The 24,167-nt window shown below is 38.0% G+C and overlaps 1 protein-coding gene across 1 annotated transcript in view; it reads right to left on the reverse strand.

Annotated features, from left to right (window-relative positions):
* Positions 1-23,770, reverse strand: part of LOC133525043 (homeodomain-interacting protein kinase 2-like) — a 138,329-nt gene extending 114,559 nt beyond the window's left edge. The window contains exons 1-2 of the mRNA XM_061861259.1: positions 23,433-23,770; positions 14,487-14,648 (exon numbers count right to left, since the gene is read on the reverse strand). Coding sequence (XP_061717243.1) covers positions 14,487-14,645 — 159 coding nt within the window. The 5' untranslated portion in view covers positions 14,646-14,648; positions 23,433-23,770. The remainder of the gene's footprint in view (positions 1-14,486; positions 14,649-23,432) is intronic.
* Between the last annotated feature and the right edge of the window lie 397 nt (positions 23,771-24,167).

A 24,167-nucleotide genomic window follows, 5' to 3' on the forward strand; every position in this document is an offset into this window, starting at 1 on the left:
CTATGTGTTTTAATATAAAACCAAGGCCAATATTACGAAATAGGCATATGGCTAGTCACAACACCCTTAGCTAGCTCTTACTAAACCTGGTCTCTAGATACCACACAACAACGTACAATCGACGATCCGATTTACACTGGTCTGGTTGCTTGAAGTGGAGTAGGTAGTAAATAACGCGGTACGTGATTGACCTCTCGAATCGCCTACTTTAGCCACCTTGGGCCGATGGAAAAGTACTAGTATCGAAAACATTTCAATTCAATCGGATTCGACCCGATTACGATTCCTTTAATTGCTGGTAGTTTTTATTATTTGTTTTATCCAATTTTCCGTTCGTGAAATAATTAAAGGTGAGTTGCATCAATAGCAATTTACTGAAAAAAGTGTTGACATGATCGGTTATGTAATGGCTAGTATTAATTAATTACTTTGCCTTTCTTTGGCATCGAAAATACTTCATTTTTCTTCCTATCCTTTTTAAAGATTGGTGAGGTGGTATATGTTACCATGCCATATTGTAAAAAAAAGCAGGCAACTACCCTTGCGTTATAACGAAGTTAAATAAGATAAGGGTGGGACGGCGGTGAAACTGGTAACTCTCCCCGTGAAGTTAGCTCAGAGTCCTGAAGCGTCAGATTATATAACTTTGCTTATAACTAAAAGAAAATTAACTTAAGCGCGTGAAACTGAATGATTAATTAAAACTTTGTCTCAATGATTAACGTGGTGATGATGCAGCTTCCATGTTACAGGTACATAAACACCGTAAACAATAAACATCATTCATGATATTAAAAGAAGTCGTAATCTTCATAGCAGTGTGTCAGTGTTTTGCCACGCTCACCTCAAGTATACTCGTACTTATATAGGCACCGCTCGAAACCTAAATTCCTAAGAATTGGTGCACCTAGTTTTTACTGAATCATTGCGATTTTCGAACCCAGTGAGAAAACTAAGCCTCATTGTTCAGTTAAATTAAAAGAAATAAAGTAAGATTCATATAGAGAGAGTCTAGAGCTTGCCCAGATGGGAAATTGAAAACCTATATTCAACGTTCATGCAGGAATAGCGCTATAAAAGTCAAATAAGAATGTCAAACCCGACATTAATACCAACCACTTCTACCGTGGGTCCTAAATTAACTATGATTGGCGCTAGATTTAGCTGTACCACTATTTCGTGGATGTTGATAAGATCTATGGAGGAATTGTTTGGAACCAGCGCCAAAACGAAACTGATTGCATAAACAAAGCTCGAACCCGGGATTTTATGCCTGTATTATACCAATATCTTAATAAACATTTGATTTATGAATACAAGAATAACTTTTGAAAATAAGAAGAGATATTTTTCTTTTCAAACAAAGAAATCGTATAAATAACGTTAGGTGCGTTTATAAAACAAAGATGTGCGAGAAACAGACGGCTATTATATTTATACCAACAGCAGGAAATGGTAATGATAACTCCTTCAAACACTTGCGACATAGTTTCACTTCATTTTCTATTTATTTTCAAGCTTCTCGTGGGAGTATTGTCGCCTGCAGTAAACAGTATTTGCATTCAAAATAAAACTTTATTATAATGATAAAAGAGCGTGTTTACAACAACTTTCCTTGAGATTTTTCGCATGAGGAACAAAGCTAACGAGATTATAATGAGGGCTAATTTCGTACGCTAGCTTTTTGATAAAGTAAAAAACAAGGTCTTAAGGGGAGTGAGGTAGCCTAGATTGGCATTTGTGTCTTTGGTATTCGTGTAAATTACGTGAGAAATAAATGTTTGTTGGGTTTGTCCCCTTCTATAGGTACCCAAGTACAAGTACAGTATAAAAGATGATTTGACGTCGCCAGGGTGGACATGCTTGCTAATTCTAATTCTATCCCGATTGTACACCACAGAAAATGGTTAAGAGTACTGAAGACCGTGCAATGTTAATGTTTAAGAAATAATTTAAGAAAGCCCCCTTTCCAGGGCTCATGGTTCCAAATCAGCACTCGGGCAATCGAGATCGGAATTTATAGCTACCCAATCGGATTCTAAGGACTTCTCGGCGCTGATACTTGCATATTTAACGCAAATAACGTTTCAAAAATTACTCCATGGGATTCTATTGCTAATTACCAGTAGTTAGTATGTTGCGATATCGTACATATGTTAGGGTCAATCAGGTGTACATAATGCACAGGCAGCTAGGGCACGGGGCCGGCGACACGGTTGTATTGCAACGGATCGGCCGACTGGAAACGGAGCCGCGGCACCTTGAGAAACCAATCTCAATACTGATGGACTAGAAACAGAAACGTGCACTTCTTGCTTGTATAACCTTTAGATGTTGCTAATAAGGCCCGAGATAAACTTGTTCAGCCACTCATAAAGACTATTAAAGTAAAAAAGTAAAAACTGAGTCAAAATTTGATTTCATTGAATGTTTAAGACATTTAAGTTATTGTACGGTTTACAAATGGACTAATAAATACGTCTTCTTTAATTTTACTCGTATCAGACGCATTTACTTAATAAGTTAACCCTTATCCCAGCTGTTAATTCAAAAATGATAATTGGAAGTAAATAAGTTACTCATTGAATATACCTAGAATACATGTCGTCGTTAAATCGGCTCTGCCTTGATAAGGACAGAGTCTCCAGTCTAGTAAATTCTATACTACTCGAGCTTAGTACTCTGATACGGATTAAAATCAATTGTATTATACAAGTCAACCGGATTAGGAGACTAATAGACCAATGTAATTACGCCATAACACTAGTCACGCGGTCTCCATTCTAACCAGACCTAATGCAACATAATGTGGCGCAGCGTTTGACAATTGAACAGTTCTGCTCACTTAGATGTGCCTAGAGAGGTGAAAGTTTGTGACATAGACTAATCGGCCGTGTCAGAGCGGTGCTTTTTGCACGTTTTGGCTAAACACGAGGAAAGTTTACGGTGCCGTTGCCAAGAGAGAACACTCACGTTTCGCCCTGTATTGCCACTCACCGAGCGCAGGCGAGCGATTGGCTCAGACGCACCAATATCTGTCTTTGGCTTTCTCTGTAATTTTAGCAGCTGATGCGGAGCCTAGGGTCGTTTGATCATCACATCAATACAGGGCGGTAAAGCGATTGACAAGACAAGATAATAGTCTCGAGAACATTTGTAAATACAAAGGAAACCTTCTTATACACATCAAAATAATCTATAATAGTTTGTACTCTAGTGAGATTGATTGAAGCTTACCTAATAGACATGATATAGATTGTGTCATTCACGACGACGCGTGCCTTGACTAGTATTGTCATGTTATTAAAGGTTAGATTTGATAAATCTGCGCGTCATCGTGGATGACACGAACTATATTGACAGTTTTATCGTCAATTTGGTAATCCTATCTTAGCCAAGAAACTGCAAAAAACTCAGGCCATGTAACTTTAAATTCCGTACCATCACATTATACTGGATCGCCATAATGCTGACCGGCAATCGGTAGCCTATTGGAATCAAGAGTTCTGAGCGATTTGTGTGACACAAACACCTCTATAAAACTGAAGAGTTATTCTACGTCCTACTCGGCAGACAAGCAGTTTAAGAGACATGTGTAATAAATTAAAAGACAGGTAATTGATTTAGTTTAGACTTATGTTACGAAAATAAAATAAGCACTTCAAACTCGTTTAGGTAAGAGGTAATTAAACGGACCTAGGCACTCAAAACAGTAGCCATAATTTTGTGAATGTCGACAGCTGTTACTGTCACAAGAGATAGCGCAGGAAGCCCTATGCCCTATGAAAATGTTGACAACTCAGTAAAAATTAATTTTTAAAAATCAGAAACGTCTGCGAACGATGCCATTAAGCTTAGAATAAATTTAAAAGTGGAAAAATTACTGTCTTGGGTGAGACTTGAACTCACGGCATCTGGATCGATACTCCAGCGATCTGCCATCTGAGCCACCAAGAAGGTGAATGATGTGAGTGAAGGTGATGAGGTGAATTTCCAATATGACTTGGAACTCCGGTAGCCGTCTAAGAAGTGTAACGTTGTTACGGTAGATGTCGCTAGGGTCCCCTAGATCCATATGGTGAAAAATTTGCTGCCTATGGATGAGGTCTTGGTGGCTCAGATGGCAGAGCGCTGGAGTATCGATCTAGAGGCCGTGAGTTCAAGTCTCACCCAAGACAGTATTTTTTCCACTTTTAAAATGATTCTAAGGAAGTAATTAAGGCCGCAGATTGACTAGAGGTTCTTACGTCACAAAGATACTCGCAACATCATTAGTTCATGTCAGTCTTTTGTTAGGGTTCCGTACCAAAAAGGTACAAAAGGAACCCTTATACTCTTGTCTGTTTGTCTGTCCGTCCGTCTGTCACAGCGCTAAATATCGAGAACTACTTAAGCTATCGATTTAAAATTTGGAATAGTCATGAACAACGCCAACCCAAACACATTGAACGTATTTTTTTATAACCGCATGCCTTTGGCAAAATAACGTTCTTTAAGGTGGCGACCGCGGATGAAGGCAGCGCACGGTGGATATTTATTTCTTGAAGCAGGTATGTTACCGAGTTTATGATGACAATTGCCACCTGACACTGACAATACGCTGTGTCAGACGACAGTTGTCAAGTTGGTAAAATATTTCTGTAATACCCATACAGTATTTATATAACACATAACAGCAATTTTCTTAAATTGCTGTGGAGATGTTAGACGCAAATATCGCAATAGCCTCAAAATCCAACAATAGAAGATATATCACAATGGTTTCATCACGCATCCAAAATGTCATGTCTGTCAGTTTGTGCGTTGCACGACATAGATTGCGGGCCAGATGGTTGTGGTTATCAGGCGAGGCTTATGAAATGTCTTATAATATGTGCATAATAATTAAAGTGGCATTATCGCGGTATGATTAATTTACTGGTGATATGAACGATACATTATTATTATATCTTGGTATTTACTTAAAAAACAATACACACATTCAACTCACACACGCGAGAGACTAAGATAGTTTTCATGTATAAATTAAATTGGTAGCAGGCAATCACGAAAACAAAATTATAAAAATATGCGGAAAAATAAAGAGCAAGTTTACCTAACTGGGCTTTCAATGATTTATGTTTACTAACTTTATAGTATATTTAATAGTACAAAACAAATAGTTTTGACGTTTCGTAAAGGGTATCGTCCTAATTTATCGACAAGGTGCAAATTTATCGAATTTGGAGGCCAACTGCATGTAACTACATTTTTTAGCTATCATTATCGTTCGATGCTAAAATGGACATGATGTAACATTGAACAATGATAAGGTCCTCGGTATAGGTAAGGTGATAAGGAGAGATACCAGGCACGAGCGTGTCGGCTTTGGCAATGTCGCATTCAATGTGGCAAGCGCTTACGTAACGGAGGGGCGCGGGACGCCGGGTTACTGACCTGTATGGTCCGCCGGTGCCAATTCGCCCATCACACGACATCACGAAATCATTGCAACAAACGATGCAAAGCTAACCGAGATGGGACTGTTAAACGTGTTGCCGAGATAGTTTCAGTATGGTACGTGCAACCGCGAAAACGTGAAGGTTGTTCTCAAGTCCTAAAAATAAAGCTGCGTATTCGGCAAGATACGTTTAAAGAAAATGCTTAAGCGAATACCCATTGCCTTTCGAAAGCATTTAGCAGATGTTACTAAGGCCACATCCTTTGACGGTGTTAAAGAACCGCAACCCGGACGCGGGCTGTTAAAAAGAAAAAAAAGCGCAAAGCAACATGGGTATACAATTATTATAACAGCAATATGGCGGCCGCAGGAAACACCTTGGATCCAACTTAATCAGAGCAGGAAGACTACGAAATGTCGCGGGCAAATTACAAGCGTCAGACGCGACATCCGGGAGCGTTTTTCCAGCGTTTTTAAGCGGTTCGCAGCGAGTTTTTTTCGCGATTGAGCAACGGTCCGCGAAATCAGCACGGCGTAAGAAATTTCGGACGAGTGGCAACGTCGCAACAATGAAACAAACGTGACTTTGAAAATTGATCACGTTGCGAAATGTTCGGGCGAAATCGCTGGTAAAAAATAGCCGCTAGGTTCTACCAACAGTTCTCTAAAGTGGGAGTAAATAAGGCTGCATCAAAGTGTATAAACAAGATATTTGCTCAAGAGGTCTTGTTTTATTTGGTATAGTCAACAGATCTACTATTAAAATGAAATTTGGAAGATAAAGGTACTGAAATCGCGATTTGATAATGTAAGGTTTTTTTTTTTTATGGTAGAGGAGGCAAACGAGCAGACGGATCACCTGATGGCAAGCGATCACCGCCGCCCATGGACACCTGCAACACCAGAGGGGTTGTAAGTGCGTTGCCGGCCTTTAAGATGGGAATACGCTCTTTTCTTGAAGGTTTGAAGGTCGTATCGGTCCGGAAATACCGCAGGCGACAGTTCATTCCACAGTTTAGCTGTGCGAGGCAGAAAGTTCCTGGAAAAACGCACAGTTGAGGACTGCCAACCATCTAAGTGGTGAGGATGGAAATGTTGTCGCGTAGGGCGATGGCGAAAAGAAGCGGCAGGGATTAATCCGAACAATTCCTCGGAGCACTCCCCGTTGTACATGCGATAGAAAATGCAGAGCGAGGCCACATCTCTACGCAGCGTCAAGGAGTCAAGCCGATCCGAAATGCACTGGCAGTCGACAATTCGCAATGCGTTTTTGATAATTTGAAAACTGATAAAAACAAGTAGGTGTTCTTTTTTTGGTTTAGGTATATTAGTGTAAATGTACTGATGTTGTTTTGATATGAAAGTTTCGTAAAATAGTGACGTTACATTAATGAAAATAGTTGGTCTGGGATCTGATTGGCCCTTCGAAGTTAAAATTGTAATCGGGTACCCGTATACCGAATATTATCCAGGTGGAAAGCAAGTTAAGGTAATTTGGGGAACTAGCCGGACGGGCGGTTATCGCATCGCAAACAAGGTCGAGACTTATTAGATCCATAACGTCCTATAAACGTTGGTTATTCCAGTTTATACGATGTTTTTGCGTGATACTTCGGCGTGCTCATTACTGACAAAAGCGGTCCGGCCGCATGGTCGCGCACGCAATTTTTCTAAGGCAAATTTGACAAGCTCCGTTGTAATTATTTTCATCTCGTTTTGAATGTTCGTGGTCAAAATGAGACCAGAAACTTCACTGAAACTAGCAACTCTATATTCGCATTTTTGAACGAGATTTTACAATCGCATCAAGTACTTATTCAAACAATAACATTTATTCAAGAATCCTGAAAATTATTCGCGAATTTGGGGTCATATCAGGAATAAACGCACGACTTGGCAACGTCGAGAGGCCCGCATACATGCAGCCACTCCACTCGTGTAAACAAACTATTGCGTCACACCGCGCGCCAAACCAAAACGTACTTTAACATCGAGAGATAAAACACTAAATCTAATGTACGACGTGTTGATTACATTGTTATTCACGAAATTTTCGCTTTGCGAGTAATTTGTAGGCATTTAATTTAGCGAAACACCGGACTTTATAGTAGGGGATTAATTCGCAAGACCATTAAAATATACTTCGTTTTGTATCCTGTTTGTTAGAATGCTTAACCATTATCGCATTGGAACAAAATATAAATATTCATTTGTAAGCTTTTAAAAGGGGTCAAGTCCATTTAGCAATGAAGGCACGGCATAAATAATCGTGTACTTGCATGTAACCTCATTGATTGCAATAAAAAAAATTGTTATGAAATAATACCATTTAGAGTCAATCTCATTCATGAATGCGGTCTCAAATCTTTCCATGTATCAAAACAATGCTTCAGCAACGTCTGGATATCGGTTGTATTCCAAAAGGTAATACAGGCTCAGGTAGGACCAAACAGTAAAGTCCCTTGGATTTAACAGAATAATGTATTTGGTAGCATCACGTTGTCGGGTCACGGGGCTTGCCTTGTGGGCACGTGGCTGGAGCTTGGTATTCCAATCGTTCGAACCTGCGCGAGGTCAATTTTCAGCAAAACCGATACCAGTTCACTCTCGGAGTCGTTATAGACAAAGCTACAGTTATATTGGTTTGACTGAGGTTATTGCTAGCCTGTGGTTTGCAAAATACAATACACGGGCATGGCGTAACGCAAATTTCGTCTATAAACAGTCCCCGTGGCGTTTTGCGATGTTACTTTTTGTGTAACGTGTCAGCCAGCCGTTCACGTGAAAGAAAGTGGCAAACATGAAAATAAAATTAGAGCAAAGTTTTAAGCGTGATATGAAACATCAAGTAGGTATCGTGGAATAATTTAACTTTATCTGTCCCGCACGTGTATACCTGTAGGAAACGAGTACACTACACCAATACGCATCGATGTCATAACATAATGTATTCAACGTACGAGTATGCTGAAAAACTGCTTACTCTACAGAGCGTGGAAAAAATTATGAATATATAGTTAGATTATAGGGTATTTTTAAATATATGTTTTATGTAATGCAGGTTATTTATTTGTAGTAAGCTGTCGAGACATCCATAAAAATCGATTATTACCGGCTTGCTCTTTGGAACGATGAAGCATCACGTCCGTCCTTACAGGGGGCCTAGCCTTAGACAATCGTAGATGGGAAATGCCAATCTAAACTTAAATAATGTATGGAAACAGTAGATCAATTACGTGCCTTTTCGTAGCGTATGCTTTCCCGATAAATTTTTTCTATTTATTTGGCGTTGGTCAATGTGGCCTCGAGGCCTGAAAATACCAATTCGGAAGAAAAACTAATTGAGGTAAAAGAGAATGATCCCCGCAATTTGCGAATTCCGGATTTCGCGGTAGGCCCTCTGTATTGCCCTGTAAGACGTGTTTGAAGTTCTTCTACAATTTTAACTTTTCAACGTTATAAATTACACAGAGATAGCTGTCGTATCGTTTGCATTAAAAAAAAGTCACGCACAGAAGCGCCACGATTCAGCACCGCAATTTTGGAAAGGAACACCGATATTCCGGTAAAAGTAGGCTCCGAACACAATAAAGGACCGTAACAAGATTTCGGCGCGTCGTCGCAAAGCAAGCAAGGCGTCGAGGCGGATACTTTCGACCAGAGTTGGGCATAATCAATTACTTTTGGAATTAAATTACATATTACATTACAGTAATCATGATTCCTTAGTGATCGATTCCTTTGGTAATCTAAATTACTGTAGTCAATCCCGCCGATTACTTGCGTAATTGATTCCTTCGGAATTGAATATATCTAACTACAAGTGTAATCGTGATTCCTCGGTAATCAATTACTCGAGTAATCTGATTACGTAATATTATCCAGACTAAATTACAATTACTTAATGTCAAAATAATTTCCTTCGTTTTTATCCCAGAAGACAAATACATTTTATGTGTGAAACTCTATAATTACTGTAAAATAATGATTATTTTGGAATCCAAGATGGCGGCCGTGCACTACGTGATAAAAATCGTCATGGATGTCGTTTTATAGGTTTTCAGGAGTGCACATTTCGAAAATGATGACCATTTTGTAATCCAAGATGGCGCCCATGCAGTATCTCATAAAAGTCGACATGGAAGTCGTTTTGTAGGTTTTAGGGAGTGGAGATTTCGAAAAATGATGCCCATTTTGGAATCCAAGATGGCGGCCATGCAGTATGCCATAAAAATCGTCATGGATGTCGTTTTATAGGTTTTAGGGAATACAGATTTCGAAAATGATGGCCATTTTGGATTTCAAATGGGCATAATTTTCGAAATCTGCACACCGGATACAAATAAGATGCATCTATATAGTAAATCGAAATATACTTTACGTCTGTAGTCAGAAATATAGTTTTATGTATAACAAAATATATTTTGAAGTAATCTGAAAGGAATCAAGTAATCCATTCATGTAATAAGGAATCTACACTGGTTCCCAATTACTAGTAATTTTAATATTCCAACAAATGATTCCAGATTCCTCAAATGTAATTGTACTTAGTAATCAGCTAGTCAGATTACAAAGTAATCTGGGAACCGGTAATCAGATTCCAAAAGTAATTTCAAGTAATCATGAAATCAGGAATCAATTACGAAATGCCCATCTCTGCTTTCGACGCTGCCCCAGATGCTGGCTAACGGTAAAGAGACCATCCGCGACAGATGTACGAATGCATATTGCAGACGGGAGGATTGTTAATTTCCATACCAATATTGAAACGAAAGGGTTTTAAATTGCTGCAGGATACCATCGCGTGCGCCGACTTATGGCCGAAGGGTATCGTATTTCGGTGGCTGAATCCTGCTCACCGGATCAAACGAAGTATAAATGATTTATTTATTTTTATTCAGAAAATGAAAAACTTGCACAAAATATCTATAGTACGAACATAAGGGCCGAAATTTTCTTCGTAACAGCATGATGACAGTGTCTCTTTAAATGGCGGGCGTACTGTTCACTGCTGAGATCTGCTATCGAAGAGGTGCCAGAATGTTTTCAGCTAAATGTTTTTAAGAGTGCAACTTGTATAGAGACCGGTATTTTTACGTACTCTTCTCTATTGTATCCGAGATCATAGTGATGCCGACATACAACTATACATTCCTACATGAGTCGCATGCAAAGAGGTGATAATGTATCCGACGAAAGCGTTCCATTTAAAAATAAATCTGCGACCCGCTTTAAAATTAAACCTGCAATTTTTATTTCACAAACAGCGCAACGCAGTTTTCAACTTGCTGTGCCGTGTTTTAAATTGCAATTCAATTCTATCCACTTTAACTAATACGATTGTTTCATTTTGATTACTAGATAAAACAGTTATAAATTTTATATACTGTAGGCATACACTGAGGTCAGATAGGTTCAATTGTAATAGCTTTGTCAAAGAGATGGATCGGACCGAGGTCCTTTAACTACGTCCAAAAGAGAGGTATGGCACTGCGAATGTCATGTCAGAGCAGAGCCCAACTGGGGAAGTACCTTACAGAAAACCGCAGCCAAATAATACTGGACCCTACTCATAGTGTCGTATTCCTGACGCTGTGTAATGTAGCCAGAGCTCAACGATGGTGCGGTGTGTTAGGGTCGGCAACGCGCATGTAACACATCTGGAGTTGCAGGCATCTATAGGGAACGGTGACTACTTACCATCAGGCGGGCCGTATGCTTGTTAGCTACCGACATAGTTTTAAAATAAAATCGGTCCATCTTTTTGATAATCTACCACGATCGTAGGGAACTAATAGATGAATGAGAGCAGCGCACGACCAGCTTAATGAAAAATCCTTCAAGAAGGCTATTGGTCCGACAGCGGATGACTTCTGATAAACAATGCAGTTTAAGTACATACTCGTATAATTCTAACCATATTGTGACAGTACGTTATGAAAAGCTACATAAAAAAATATATAAAATACCAGTTTACACCATGATTAAAGTCATAGATTGAAGGAAGATTTTAAATTAAAACGGCTATCTGTATGCAACGCTGCAGCATAGAACATAGATCAATCATGTAAGACAGGGCGATGATGATTGATCTGTGGTTGGATAGAAGCGCCTATTTTCTTTCAGCTTTCCCGAGCGCTGTTACACCCGACTTCATGAGTATCTGTTCTGAGTTTTTTTTTTTTTAAGAAAGATAAAAAACAAACATTAGAAAGTAAACGTAATGGTCTCCACTCAGCAGCCATTGGTTTTCTGCAGCTGCTTCTGTATTACATTTGTTATAATGCGCTTTTATTATTATATTTTGTTTGATGCACTGCGAGATACAGATTTCAAATATAAACCCCGTTTCCCGTCAACAGAGGAACTACGAGATCGTGTTGAGATGTTATTATTAAGATGGTTTCGCTGTTTTCGCAGGTGGCACCAAACTCCGATAAAACAAACCGACGAATAGATCGAGTTTCGATCGACAAACAAACATTAGTTGTTGTTCCGAAAGTGGAAACCCGAACGCTCGAAGAAACCTGAATACATGTTCTCTCTCGTTAGCCATTGTTGTTACGAATCGAAATAAAAACTACACTGGTTATTAGTTACAATCGACTGTCCTCTGATCGCTAAAAATGGACACACGACTAGTTTGCGCCACCGAAACGCGTCATTTCATCATAACACGTTACATTTAAGTGTTTCTATAAAATGATTGCGTTTATTTTGATCCAGTATAAAACAAGTTGAAAGTCTAGACAATAAGGCCGATTGTGATTACTGCGTTATTTCAACACATAAATAAGAAAATACGAAATGTAAATCCACAAATAGACGTCGCCCCGCAGACTTTTCTATCAGTTAAATAACACGTCTGTCTTAGATAAACATTTTCAAGATATTTCAGTGGATTGTGTCTAAAAATATCACGTCTGGACTGTTCCGGATTGAACTCCAGTCAACTCAAAACGGAAAATAGTACAAGGACTAAACATTTTCCATGGAAATTTTACGCTCCGTCGAGTTCAGAACCGCGCCCTGTTATAGGAGGCGACAGGCCAGCGGTAATGTGGTAAATAGATTCAATATTCATCAGCTCATGTATTTACATTGCCGAGCAATCGTAAGTGAGTCGAATGGTAAAGTGAACTAGGTAACTAATGACATGGTCCGGAACAACAATAGGTAATCGAAAAGCTTACACTCGATCGCTGGATTGACTCGACTGTGCCAGTTGCAATTGGAGTAACACCATAGCTACTATCACACGCTCGCGCGACGTCCAATTTAATTAGTTTGAAATATGCTTGCTTCGTTAGGACAGGCGTTCATTTTAAAGTCATTCAGTGTAATTACTAGTCGATATCGTAAATTATTAGTTTTGTATGGTAAATAGGTGATTGATTAACTGATTTGCTTGCAATTTGCATCAACAATTGCCACCGGGCTCACCGCATGGACGAGAAAAAGTCGAATAGCGGAGCCTGGGTTCAAAGCAGTACCTTTAATGGAGATCAATAGAAATGACAAGTAATGTAAACAAACCTTAATTTCTTCGTAATCTTGCACTTTTTGTGGACAACCATGATTTTATCAACAGTTTTTTATACCTAAATCTTTTATTTATACCAATTATTAGTTAAAATATATGTTAATTATTAATATATGAATGAAAACAACTATCGTAAAACTTTTAGGTTATATGCTAACAAAATCTAACATAGTTTACATTATTTGCCATTCTATTGAATTCCACTTTAACGAGGAAGCAACCTGGACAAAACGCTAAGATGAGAGGAAAGAGCGTCTTCAAAACATGTTCCTGAATCAATACGGAGTCTACCCACCCTGACGCAAGACTTCAGGAGCCAGTGGGAAGTCTTGATTCCCTGTTGACGCCGCTGCGTTCATCGTCTAATCGTATACAGAGACAATACTGCAGTATAGTATGCAATGGTGTACATGGCAATCAAAATAAACTCTTAACCCTTCGAAATAAACTGTGCATTATATCGCAGTATATAAGCAATCGCTGTGTAGTGACATTAAAGAAAGGTTACGAATTCGTCGTCCCGATTCCGTCACGGAGACTAGTTTTAAATGCAGTTTCGTTACGAGTTTGCGTTTTTTATTGCAGAAAATGATACCATAAACTATATAAAAGTTAATATATTCAGAATGGTTCATGCTAAACGAACGTCTTATCAATTCTTTGATTACTTTAAAGATACTGGCTTCGTTCCTAGATAACATAAAAAGTGTTTTGTGCTAGTTCGAACTCTATCGCTTCAGGATTAAATAGTTCTATAAAACAAAATGTACTTACTTGCTTTACTTAACTTCGTAAAACACGATGCGCAAGTTAATGCTTGTGTTTGAAACTATCAATAATATTAGCGACGTTAAAAAATGTTATTATACTTTAGTTGATATGAAATCGCAAATGTGATGTTATTGTAACCTCCTTGTTCGGTCCATAAATTTCGCTATCATTAAGCACGAAGAACGTTTAATTACTACACTCATAAATAAGCGAAATTTTAGTTTTTTCTACAGTTAATTATTTGAGGCAAGCCAGTGAGAATCGAGTTCCATGATCTGAGATCGTTTTGTAACACCTTGCCCGCACCGTCTATCAAAGCAGTATTTGAGTTGAAACCACACCTGACACGTCATACAGCATTACGCGTGTGATATACATATAATGTGCCATATACTAAAGCAGTTTACACACTGTTATTACAACCAGTCCCGGCGTCTTACGATATTAGGGCTATCCACATGCCGATGCCGACTCACCTGATAACGAGTGTTATTGAGACCCCGAGTATAGCAAGGCAGTGGGAATCGAGTTCCATGATCGAGATCATTTTTAACACTTTGCCCGCTCCGTCTATTAAAGCAGTATTTGAGTTGAAACCACACCTGCCACGTCATACGGCATTACGTGTGTGATATACATATAATGTGCTCTATACTAAGGCAGTTTACACACTGTTACTACAACCAGTCCCGGCGTCTTACGATATTAGTGCAATTCCACACGCCGACTCACCTTGTAGCCAGTGTTATCGGGACCCGCGTGTCGCGAGACGGGGCTCAGCGCGCGGCGCTTCTTAGGCTGGTGGCGGGCCGGCGACACGGCCGGCTGGTACGAGGGCTGGCTGGCTGGCTGATTGCGATAGTGCGTCGGCTCCGGGTACATGACATGCATTCCCTGAAAAAAAAATAGTACTAGGAACTTGACAATGACAGACTATGGAAAATATAAATAATGGATTTTGGATCTCATGATATGGAGTTTTTTCAAGATTTAGCATCGACGCCGAAACGTATAAAACAAAAAAATCGCTGTTGTAGTAGCAACAGTATCGGATTACTATACGTTACTAATACAAAGTGTATTTCAAGACAAATTCGATAGTGCATTATCAAATCGCAGAATCTAAACCCATCTTTATGATATATTCCTGGAATTATCTGAAGTTATGTTGGAGTATAAAAAATCTACTCACTATTCTGCGTCTAAAAATTAAGTAGGTACTCGTACTAAGGTTCGATAGTATATCGATATGTTGTTAACATTGAAAATTGAAATAGAATATCAAATAGGACACAGTAGGTACTTAGGTAGTACAGTGTAAAGAATTAACACGAAACTTCACATCTAATTAAAAGTTGAAGTACTCGTAGTACCTAATTGAGACATTTTTAGCGATAAGACGCCCTGTTGTTTACCTCTACTATGTGGCTGTATTTTCTATATTATTTTCTTCTGTTAAGGTGTGCAATAAAGAGTAGGTATTTGAATTGTATTGTATATTGTTTTTAAATTTTTATTTAGTTTGTTTTCCATTGTTCTAAATATGACGGAAATAAAAGAAAAAAAACTTGAAAAAATCCTAATGTTTGTAAAACACTTTAAATCTACATACACAACTTTACATGTAGTATTTTGATATTCTGGTCTGAGATATCTATGTATATAAATTATAATATCGTGCGAAAACCGACACGTATACAACAGTTGTGTTTGTCAAGTGAATTGACTCAAGTCTGATATTTTTTACATATAAAAGTTCATCATTCTGAGACAATGGTAATATTTTAACACGTGATGATTTTGTCAAACGTGCGATGTTTTTGAGAAGACTGTTGATGACGCAGATTAAGAAAAGAGTTAAAGTTTCATAAAAATGTTTGTATCATCCTCGTCTTATTATAACTGTTTGATACTCCGTACAAAATTTTCAGAATTGCAAACTCGAATTACAGATTTAAACAGCATTCCAGAAAATTGCGAAGGAATGAGTTTCAAAACATTAATTACTAAAGGTAATTTCAACTTGTCCGTAAAAGGCAATTTGGCTGTTTATAATAATTTTAACGGACGAACATTTTCATAACAAGAATGGCGAATCTTGCGAACCGATGACCGTCGAACGGGCCAATTTTAATATTTTCGGCTTTCGTGGCGAAGTAATATTGCGGATTGCGTCGTAAAATCGAGTTCTCATTTGCTAAGAGCCGCCATCACAATGAGGCATGTCTCTGTAACGTGACTTCAACCTGTAAAAGCACGGATGCATAATTATATAACCACCTAAGCGGAATTGAAACTCTGGTTCATACTGCCTTTCTAAACTGGCAGTAACTTAGTGGGCTTACTGAACAACGGCAGGTTATAATGAGAAATTGAAAAATATAAAGATCCTTGCCATTCTTGGCAAACTGCCGAGCGCCTAAAGACAAATTTTAAATTGTTGTACACCACAGACTTTCGGGCAAATAATTGGCATACCAAAGGCAGTCGGGAAGAGGTAAATTTATGAAATAAGAATACATATTAAGTATATACAATTGCAAAATATTAAAAGTTATACACATGTAACACATGGAGATGAGGAACAATTAGGAAGTTTAATTTTTTATTTTATTCTGTATTTTTCTGTAGCACCAAAAGAAGAGTTTTGAGCACTGTGGTGTGATCTTTAAGAAATTATGACAGCTGAAACCTAAAAATAAGGCAATCACTAATGTAAGGTCAAATCCGCTTCAAAGTGCACCAAACTGAATGTTATAAAGTTACGACCGCCGCTCTAACAGAATATTAAACAGACACGGTCCAAGGAAATATGAGCGGATCAAAACAATCTAGATTTACAATGAAACTTGATTCTCCTTGAGTGCAAGACAAAGAATTGCGTAGCCCCGATGGAACAGTTAAAGCCGCTTATTATAATAAAATCGGACCAGCCGTTTGCAAGGTTTCATGCGCTTAGCTCTGTTTTAAGCCTTGGACATTTGATACAACAAACCGTACCGAGATGTCTCAATATAATATTTACGAAAGTCTTGCTTAATAAAACGCGTGGAATCGATCAATACTTGTAAAATTCAAAGATTATTAATATAGTTCAACGATTTAGTTCTAAATCAATACATAAAAATGTTTGTCTGTTTTATACCAAGATCCCAACTGGCGCGAAGTGGCGCAGGATAGGGCAGAGTGGCGCTCTCTTGTGTCAGAGGCCAAGATCCTGTTTAGGTCACTGAGCCAGTGAAGTAGTAGTAGTACTATACCAAGATACCTATTCAATTATATTGTGATCTTTCCGGCCGATTTCGACCATGGCGACCACTTCGACTCCTAGTTAGCTCGGCGCTCATGCGCCCGAAGATGGCTGACATAGCCGATCTTTGAGGTGAACCCCCGCGCACATTGAGGGCACGTGAGGACACCAGCTAGGTAGTGGTAGTGAATGGACGCAGGCTGGCGCGTTTTCAGCTCGTCGCGTTTAGCGTCGAGGTCAGCTTTACGTTGCTCCTCGAAATCGCGCACATTGCCCTGCACCAGCCTGTTCGAATAGGTGTGAATTTAAACGTAATTGGAAACCGATTTAAATCGATTGTCAAAATAAGGAACTACTTCGGCTTACTAAGAAATAAGGCGAGGGAAGGAAATAAGTAATATGACAATCATTTATGTTTTCCTTATTACGTGGTGGTAATGAAGCCGGTTTTATTGCATTTTAATTCGTTTCTTGAGGCAGGTACAGTCAGCATAAATATTAGCGGATGAAATAACGCGCCAATGCTATCTGCAACCCTGGAATACTTTTCCAAATAGGGATATATTTCTAATCTCCACAGTTCACGTTCAAAAGTATCTGTCACAGTCTAAATTGTTCTATATATAGAGAATATCTCTTTTTGATAAGTTATTAGAGAACTGAAGATACTTTTGTTTCGACGCGTAGTCTGATAGTGATCAGCTACTTTTGATACTGGGCTATATTGGTACCTACCTTAAACATAATGATTTTGATGATTTACTGAATAAAATAACTCTGATAAGACATAGTCGATAGGTCGCCCTTTCCAAAGGGTTTTCTAGCTTTCAATAACACGCGAAGGACTTCGTCAACTACTCAACAATGTTAAACTTATAAAGGTTGTCAATGTAGTCTATATATCTAGGCTAGCTGTTAAAGTGACCAAGAAAAATTATCCTCCACTCAGCTGTTTATATAATTAATGTATTATCAACGATACGCCATAACTGACGGAAGCCAGTGCGACTCTCGGAATGATATCCTATGATCCTATTGTGGTGAGAACAAAGCCTCGACTATCGCAGCCATCGACTTTCTAAACGGAGCGTGGGCGACGCCGGACATTACGGCTACGTGCAGTTGAATTTGGTTTGGTTTGGTTGAAGGTGCACCCAGCTGCAAAAGTGCACACCCACTTTATAAACGTTTTCCATTCATAAAATGGGTATACACTTTTACTCGCGTTACATGGCACATATACTCTTGGTAATCTATGGTAGTAAAGGCCGTACGCCAGAAGTAGCACGGGCCCACAACTCAATGTGAGAACTGAGCGCCTACCGCGAAACAATAAAATCTAAATTTCGTTATCTGCCTCTCTATCACGCGAATATGTAAGTGGGATAGTGAGGCAAATTTCGCGGAAGGCCCTCTGATACATAATTCCAAACGTTACAGGCGTGTGCTAGAAGCTGGAGTTTTGCTGCATTATATATAGCCATCCATGCCGTAATCGGCAACGGCGACCCTGACTAATTACGAGCGTGAGAATTGATATGGCTTGCAAAGCCGAACTTACTTTTAAAAATTCTATCGCAGGAGGGCAGAATAGTTGACCAGAACTATTGTAAGTAAAATTATAGGAGGCTTTCCGCTGGGATTCACGTATGTGACGTTTCGCATCAAGGTCAATGAGACAGGCGTCTTCAAAGTTCCTTACGCTCACCTTAACACGAGAACGCCATTCTGGCTGCTGCGAAGCATACTCCTCCCATTTTTCAGGTGGCGCTTAAGCATGTCCTTGTAAAGTAGGTGCTGCCCACCTTGCTTCTGTTTACCAGCTAATTTTGAACAACGATTTTGCATCCTATAAAAACGAATTAGCTAACAAAATTAAGATTGAAATAGAAACCGAGATATGAAGCCTGGGCATTCACTACTTGGAAACAATTTAAAAGATAAGAAAGCGATCGAATTTGATCAAACTTAAGCCTAATATGGATATTGTGGTTTGGATAATAGATATTATACAAACAAAACAGCCGTCCAGAGCGAACAGTCAGGTCAGTTAAATTTGGGTGAACAACATCAACAACAACATCGTGTGGCAATTTTAAACCAACTTAGGTATCGGTCTGAACATCAAATTGCCTGCTCGCGAATTAAAGTAGGCCTCAATAATTATACCTAAGACATGTCGTAACCGTACGCGTTATGTCGAAAACGTGACAACAGCATTTGTCTGACAGAGACTAATCACACGTTATTATCGTATACAACAATGCTTTCTTTTTTTGGCATCGCAAGACGGAGTACCGAAGGAGTAAAGTATTATGCCAACGTACCTTTTACGTTCAAAAGATTAATCTTGCTTATTACTGCACAAAGCGCTACAGTGTTTTGTAACTGAGCCAAAACCTATTTAGGGCAGCATAACTTTTTAAGACAAATATTCACAAAAGAAACATTTACGAATAAAGTGCTTTTAAGAATAAATTAAATCGGTTGACGTAAAAGCCTAAAGATGGAAGTAACAAGGTGAAAGTAGCGAGAGCCCAGCGAGGATCGCTTTAGGACCCGAAAATAACAGGAAATTGTTAGTTAGAACGCAAAATGTCAGTAGCGAGCTACATTTTATTTTAAATCCGTAGATGCTAACATTTCTACACAAGAAATGATTTCATGCTTGAATTTTTATGTAACTTCCATTTCTGTAAACAACTAGGTACCTACGAACCTAGTCAAAGAAATACATATATATTTTTTGCCTAGGTATCGTTTTACCACACGCACATCATCATTTTCTACAAGTACCTGGAAACAAAAAGTATTAATTAGATTCTGCTTGTTGACAAACTTTGTCAACAAGCAGAAGTCTGTTTATTTGTTTATTTTCCTTTCCCAGAACAATATTCCACGAGGAAATAAGTACGTTAGTTATCCCGGGAAAACTCCACATGTGGAAGTAACGATGCGGTACGCGAATGAAAATAATGAGGAAAATGAAGATAACAGTCTACTTTGCAAAAAAAACCTATTTATTCGAGGAAAAGGATGGCTAATAAGAAAATACAAAAGTGTACAGCCGGTGCAGTTAACGTGGATGTAAAGAGACGTTTGCTTTTTTTAAAACTTAACTCTACGGACGCCAAGCAGTTTCTAAAGTAAATGTTATAATGAGAAATGATATGGTACTCATTACGTGTTGAAGGTTATAAGAAGAAAGTTTACTGAAGTAGATAGGTAGGTAACATCTTACCCATGTCTTCAATATTAAAGCTCGTAGCATAATCTAATACTGTGATACTAAAGTATCACTTACGTTAAAACAACAGAGCAGTATTAGAGTAAACCCTAAGAACATTTTAGAATAAGCTAAGGCTAAGCGCCCATAGGGCATTTGATGGTTGCGTTCCTGTCATTATCACCGTGACCAAAATATCCTAAATATATTTTAGTCACGGTGTGATGGCGTGATCAGATAATAAGACTACAACCGGCGACAGTAAATAAGCTGACTAATTACTTAAAATCTGCATAAGACTGCTTTAATACTGAGTTCGTTCGATTCCTCTGTGCAGAACCCTCTGTCATACGGTGTACAATCGTCTAGGCAGGTTTGCGGCATGCAATGCCAAAGTTTAGGCGCACTTAGTTGCTAACTGTATTAGTAACGGTCCCGGCGACATTTCACGTTCGCCGCGCTCTCTCGCACCGACCTTTATTGCTAGGTGCCTATATATTCTCAACACAAAACATTTTCTACACAACTATTACTTTTATTTCCAAAAAAAACTCCTTAGGATTATTTTATAATTATTATTATTTGTAAAGCAGGCAGGCAGTTGAAAAAACTGATAATGCCTGTATCCAGAGTCATCATTAAAGGGTTCAGTGTTAAGTAGAATTTGCATTGTGCTTATCTAATTTATTCTTAAACTCATTGACACTTTGGGCTGATACTGTATCCTCTCTATATTGGTTATTTCTGACAACTTATAGGTTTTATACCCATAAAACCCTGTAGCCCTGATAATCAGCGCCTTTTATTTCTTTTTGTTACACTTATATGCAATTTTCAAAAGCAAATGTTACAATTTTTTTAAAGAATGCTTACATTACCTTATCTTCACATACATATTTAACAGAGTTCTGACATAATTAAAATTATTAGGAACCAAAGTAGTTTTAATATCATGTGTCTGTTTTTTCCAGCGACTTCATTTTCTTTTTCAATGTTTGTTATACCTTGACTTTGTGAATTTGATTGCTTTCTGCATTCATAAAAATATGGAGTTGGTACCTATCTGCATGTGTAGGTATGGTCAAATATAAATCTTACAATTTGAATTTAATTTAGCGTTCAGATACATAAGTACTATATTTTTTAAATTGTATAGCTTGTCTGATGTCTAAGATCAAGTTCGAAATACATTTACTATGGCTAACGGACAGACTTTAAGTATACCAATAATGTAACAGAGTAGTTATAACATGCATTTTCAGCTCGTAATAGCTCTCTTTATTCTTCAAAAATGCATTTCATCCACAAGGGCGGCAAAGATAATGAAATTGTGAGTACACAATGAGTGGTAACTGGTAACCGCACAAGATGAATATGCAAAATACAAATGTGGTGTGGCTGTTTCGCTACCGTCACATGGAGATTTATTCACTGTTTATTACTTTTCTGTTATACAATAGTTCTTGTAGTAACGAAATGGCCAAGCCTCGTAATTTAACTAAGGTGTAGAGTTAGTGAAGTTATGGCTTGTAGAGTTAGAAACTTGACTCTACATGAAATCTAATAACTATTACGGTCTCATCTTGGCAACATTTTAGAAGAATATCATTTTGGTTGGATATTAATTTTCAAACGAAGCTACCCAAAATGGTTCAAGAATTATAAAGTTATTTGTTGACACTATGTGAACATATTCCTATATCATCACCATTTTGTATACTGTCTGAATTTTCTATTAGTAGGAATAGAACCTAACCTGACATTTGGGTCCACCCCAAAAAACGAAATTTCGTTATCTGCCTCTTTTTATTTTCTATCAATATGGCATCTAAATCCTCTCACGTCTATCGCTCAAATATGCAAAAGTGATAGAGAGGCAGATAATGAAATTGTGAGTACACAATGGGTGGTAACTGGTAACCGCACAAGATGAATATGCAAAATACAAATGTGGTGTGGCTGTTTCGCTACCGTCACATGGAGATTTATTCACTGTTTATTACTTTTCTGTTATACAATAGTTCTTGTAGTTTTTCAGCATAGACCCCGACCCTCAGGTTAGGTTTTATTCATATTTCTTTATACCATATTGGTTTGTCAATATGGCATAAAAAAAAGAATACAATGTAACTTCAACTTTCTTTTGTTGCATACAATTTTAAAACAAATGAAATTTAACGTAATTTAAAATAAAACTAAATTCAATCTTCTGTAGCAATAATTTTGTAAGGTCAGTGGCATGTGGTTATAGTACAGTGGAATGGAAGGCCATTTGTTGAGAGTTTAAAATTTTATGTGGCCTGAGGGAAAAAGCCTTCCTTTTTATAGGCCTCTGAGCAGCTAGAAGTTTACCTCTATCTGCCCCTGACATCAATACTTTCAAAGACAAATACAATTCTGAATAGTCAAAATAAAGATTTAAAATAGAATGGAATGGAAGACCTTTTTATAGGCGTCTAGGTGCTTAGAGGTCAATATTTTCTGCCTTCTTACCCGACACGAGTCTCTGGCCAGTTTTAATAGCAATTAAAATTGGGTGAATGAGTTTTAGTTATGATTATGATTTAAGAGTACCTGTCAGCTCTGAGCCAAAATAAACCAAATGGTCATTTGGCCATAAGCCAAAAGGTAGACAAAAGTAGAGCATTAGTTATTTATTAATTATTACTGCAATAATTGAATGCAACTTAAGTCGATTTGAGTACTTGAATCTAGATACCAATTTAATTCATGCATCTTTGTCAGCCACTTTTATTTTACAGTTGTTTTTTTCATATTATCAGCTTATTAATACCTAATAATATGACTATTGTTCGGTTGTTTATAAGTGGAAATTTCCCAATACAAACCAAGGCGTTATCAGCTTGCCACGTTGAAAATTCCAATAAGAATAGTTAAAAACATCTAAAAAAAGCAGTCATATGTTTACATGGTTGACAGTTGGCCTCCTAAATGTGCAAAAGTACACCCAAGTTATTTATATGACAGCACGTTCATGCCGTAAAAGACTACAAGACTGTTTTATAAGCAACATAAACGGAAAACCAAAAGGTTGAGAGAAACTCACACATCAGAAAGCGTTTTATATCGCTCGCTCATGTAGAAAGCACCGCACGGACACCTCACTTCGGCGGGAACCAGTATTTTACACTCGAGTTTCTATACCCGGAAACCACTACTATATAACAAGCCTCTTTCTCACCTCTTTAAGTCAAATTTCTGACTGTAGGATCCCACTACCATGCTGAAAGAAACACACGAATCGGACAAAGGGTCCATCAAAACACAGCCATTTTGAATCCGTTTCTACAAAATGTTACGTGTTACACTACCGTCCAATGTTTATAAATCCGGGAAATAAGAAAGTCGACTATCCGTTTGCACTCATTTTGTTCGCACAAATTTAACACAGTAAAAACTACCACTAAACATTTCACACACTGGGTACGATTTCACTTCATACTTTCGCACACACCCGCTTACGTCGCGCAAGGTCCGCCGAGCGGAAGCGACGAACTCACACGAATAGAGCTGCGAGTGGTGGTGCGATGGCACTCTATGAGTGTTGTCAGCATAAAGTTACGAATTCTACCAAAATAACCGGCAGCAGTAATACAGACTGTCATAAAAACTGTATTTTCCTCACAAATCGTTACATTCTCATTAGGACTTCAATATATAGTAAATTTTCTTATAGTTTATGCAGAAAATAAGTGGTAACTACAGCAAATGCATTAAAGAAACTATAAAATAGTCTAATTAACTTAAAAACTTGTCCTTTAAGAGCACATAAAATATATTTTTGATTATGAAAAACCTGAATAAACCCATGGTGAAATACTTTTCATAAGTTATAGGTTTGACTACGATATTATTATTTATGAAATAGTAGAAAAAATATTACGTGACCACATTTTATAACTGTCACACCATAGAC

The sequence above is a fragment of the Cydia pomonella genome, chromosome 14 (assembly GCF_033807575.1).
Source record: "Cydia pomonella isolate Wapato2018A chromosome 14, ilCydPomo1, whole genome shotgun sequence".
In the NCBI taxonomy this organism is placed as follows: Eukaryota; Metazoa; Arthropoda; class Insecta; order Lepidoptera; family Tortricidae; genus Cydia; species Cydia pomonella.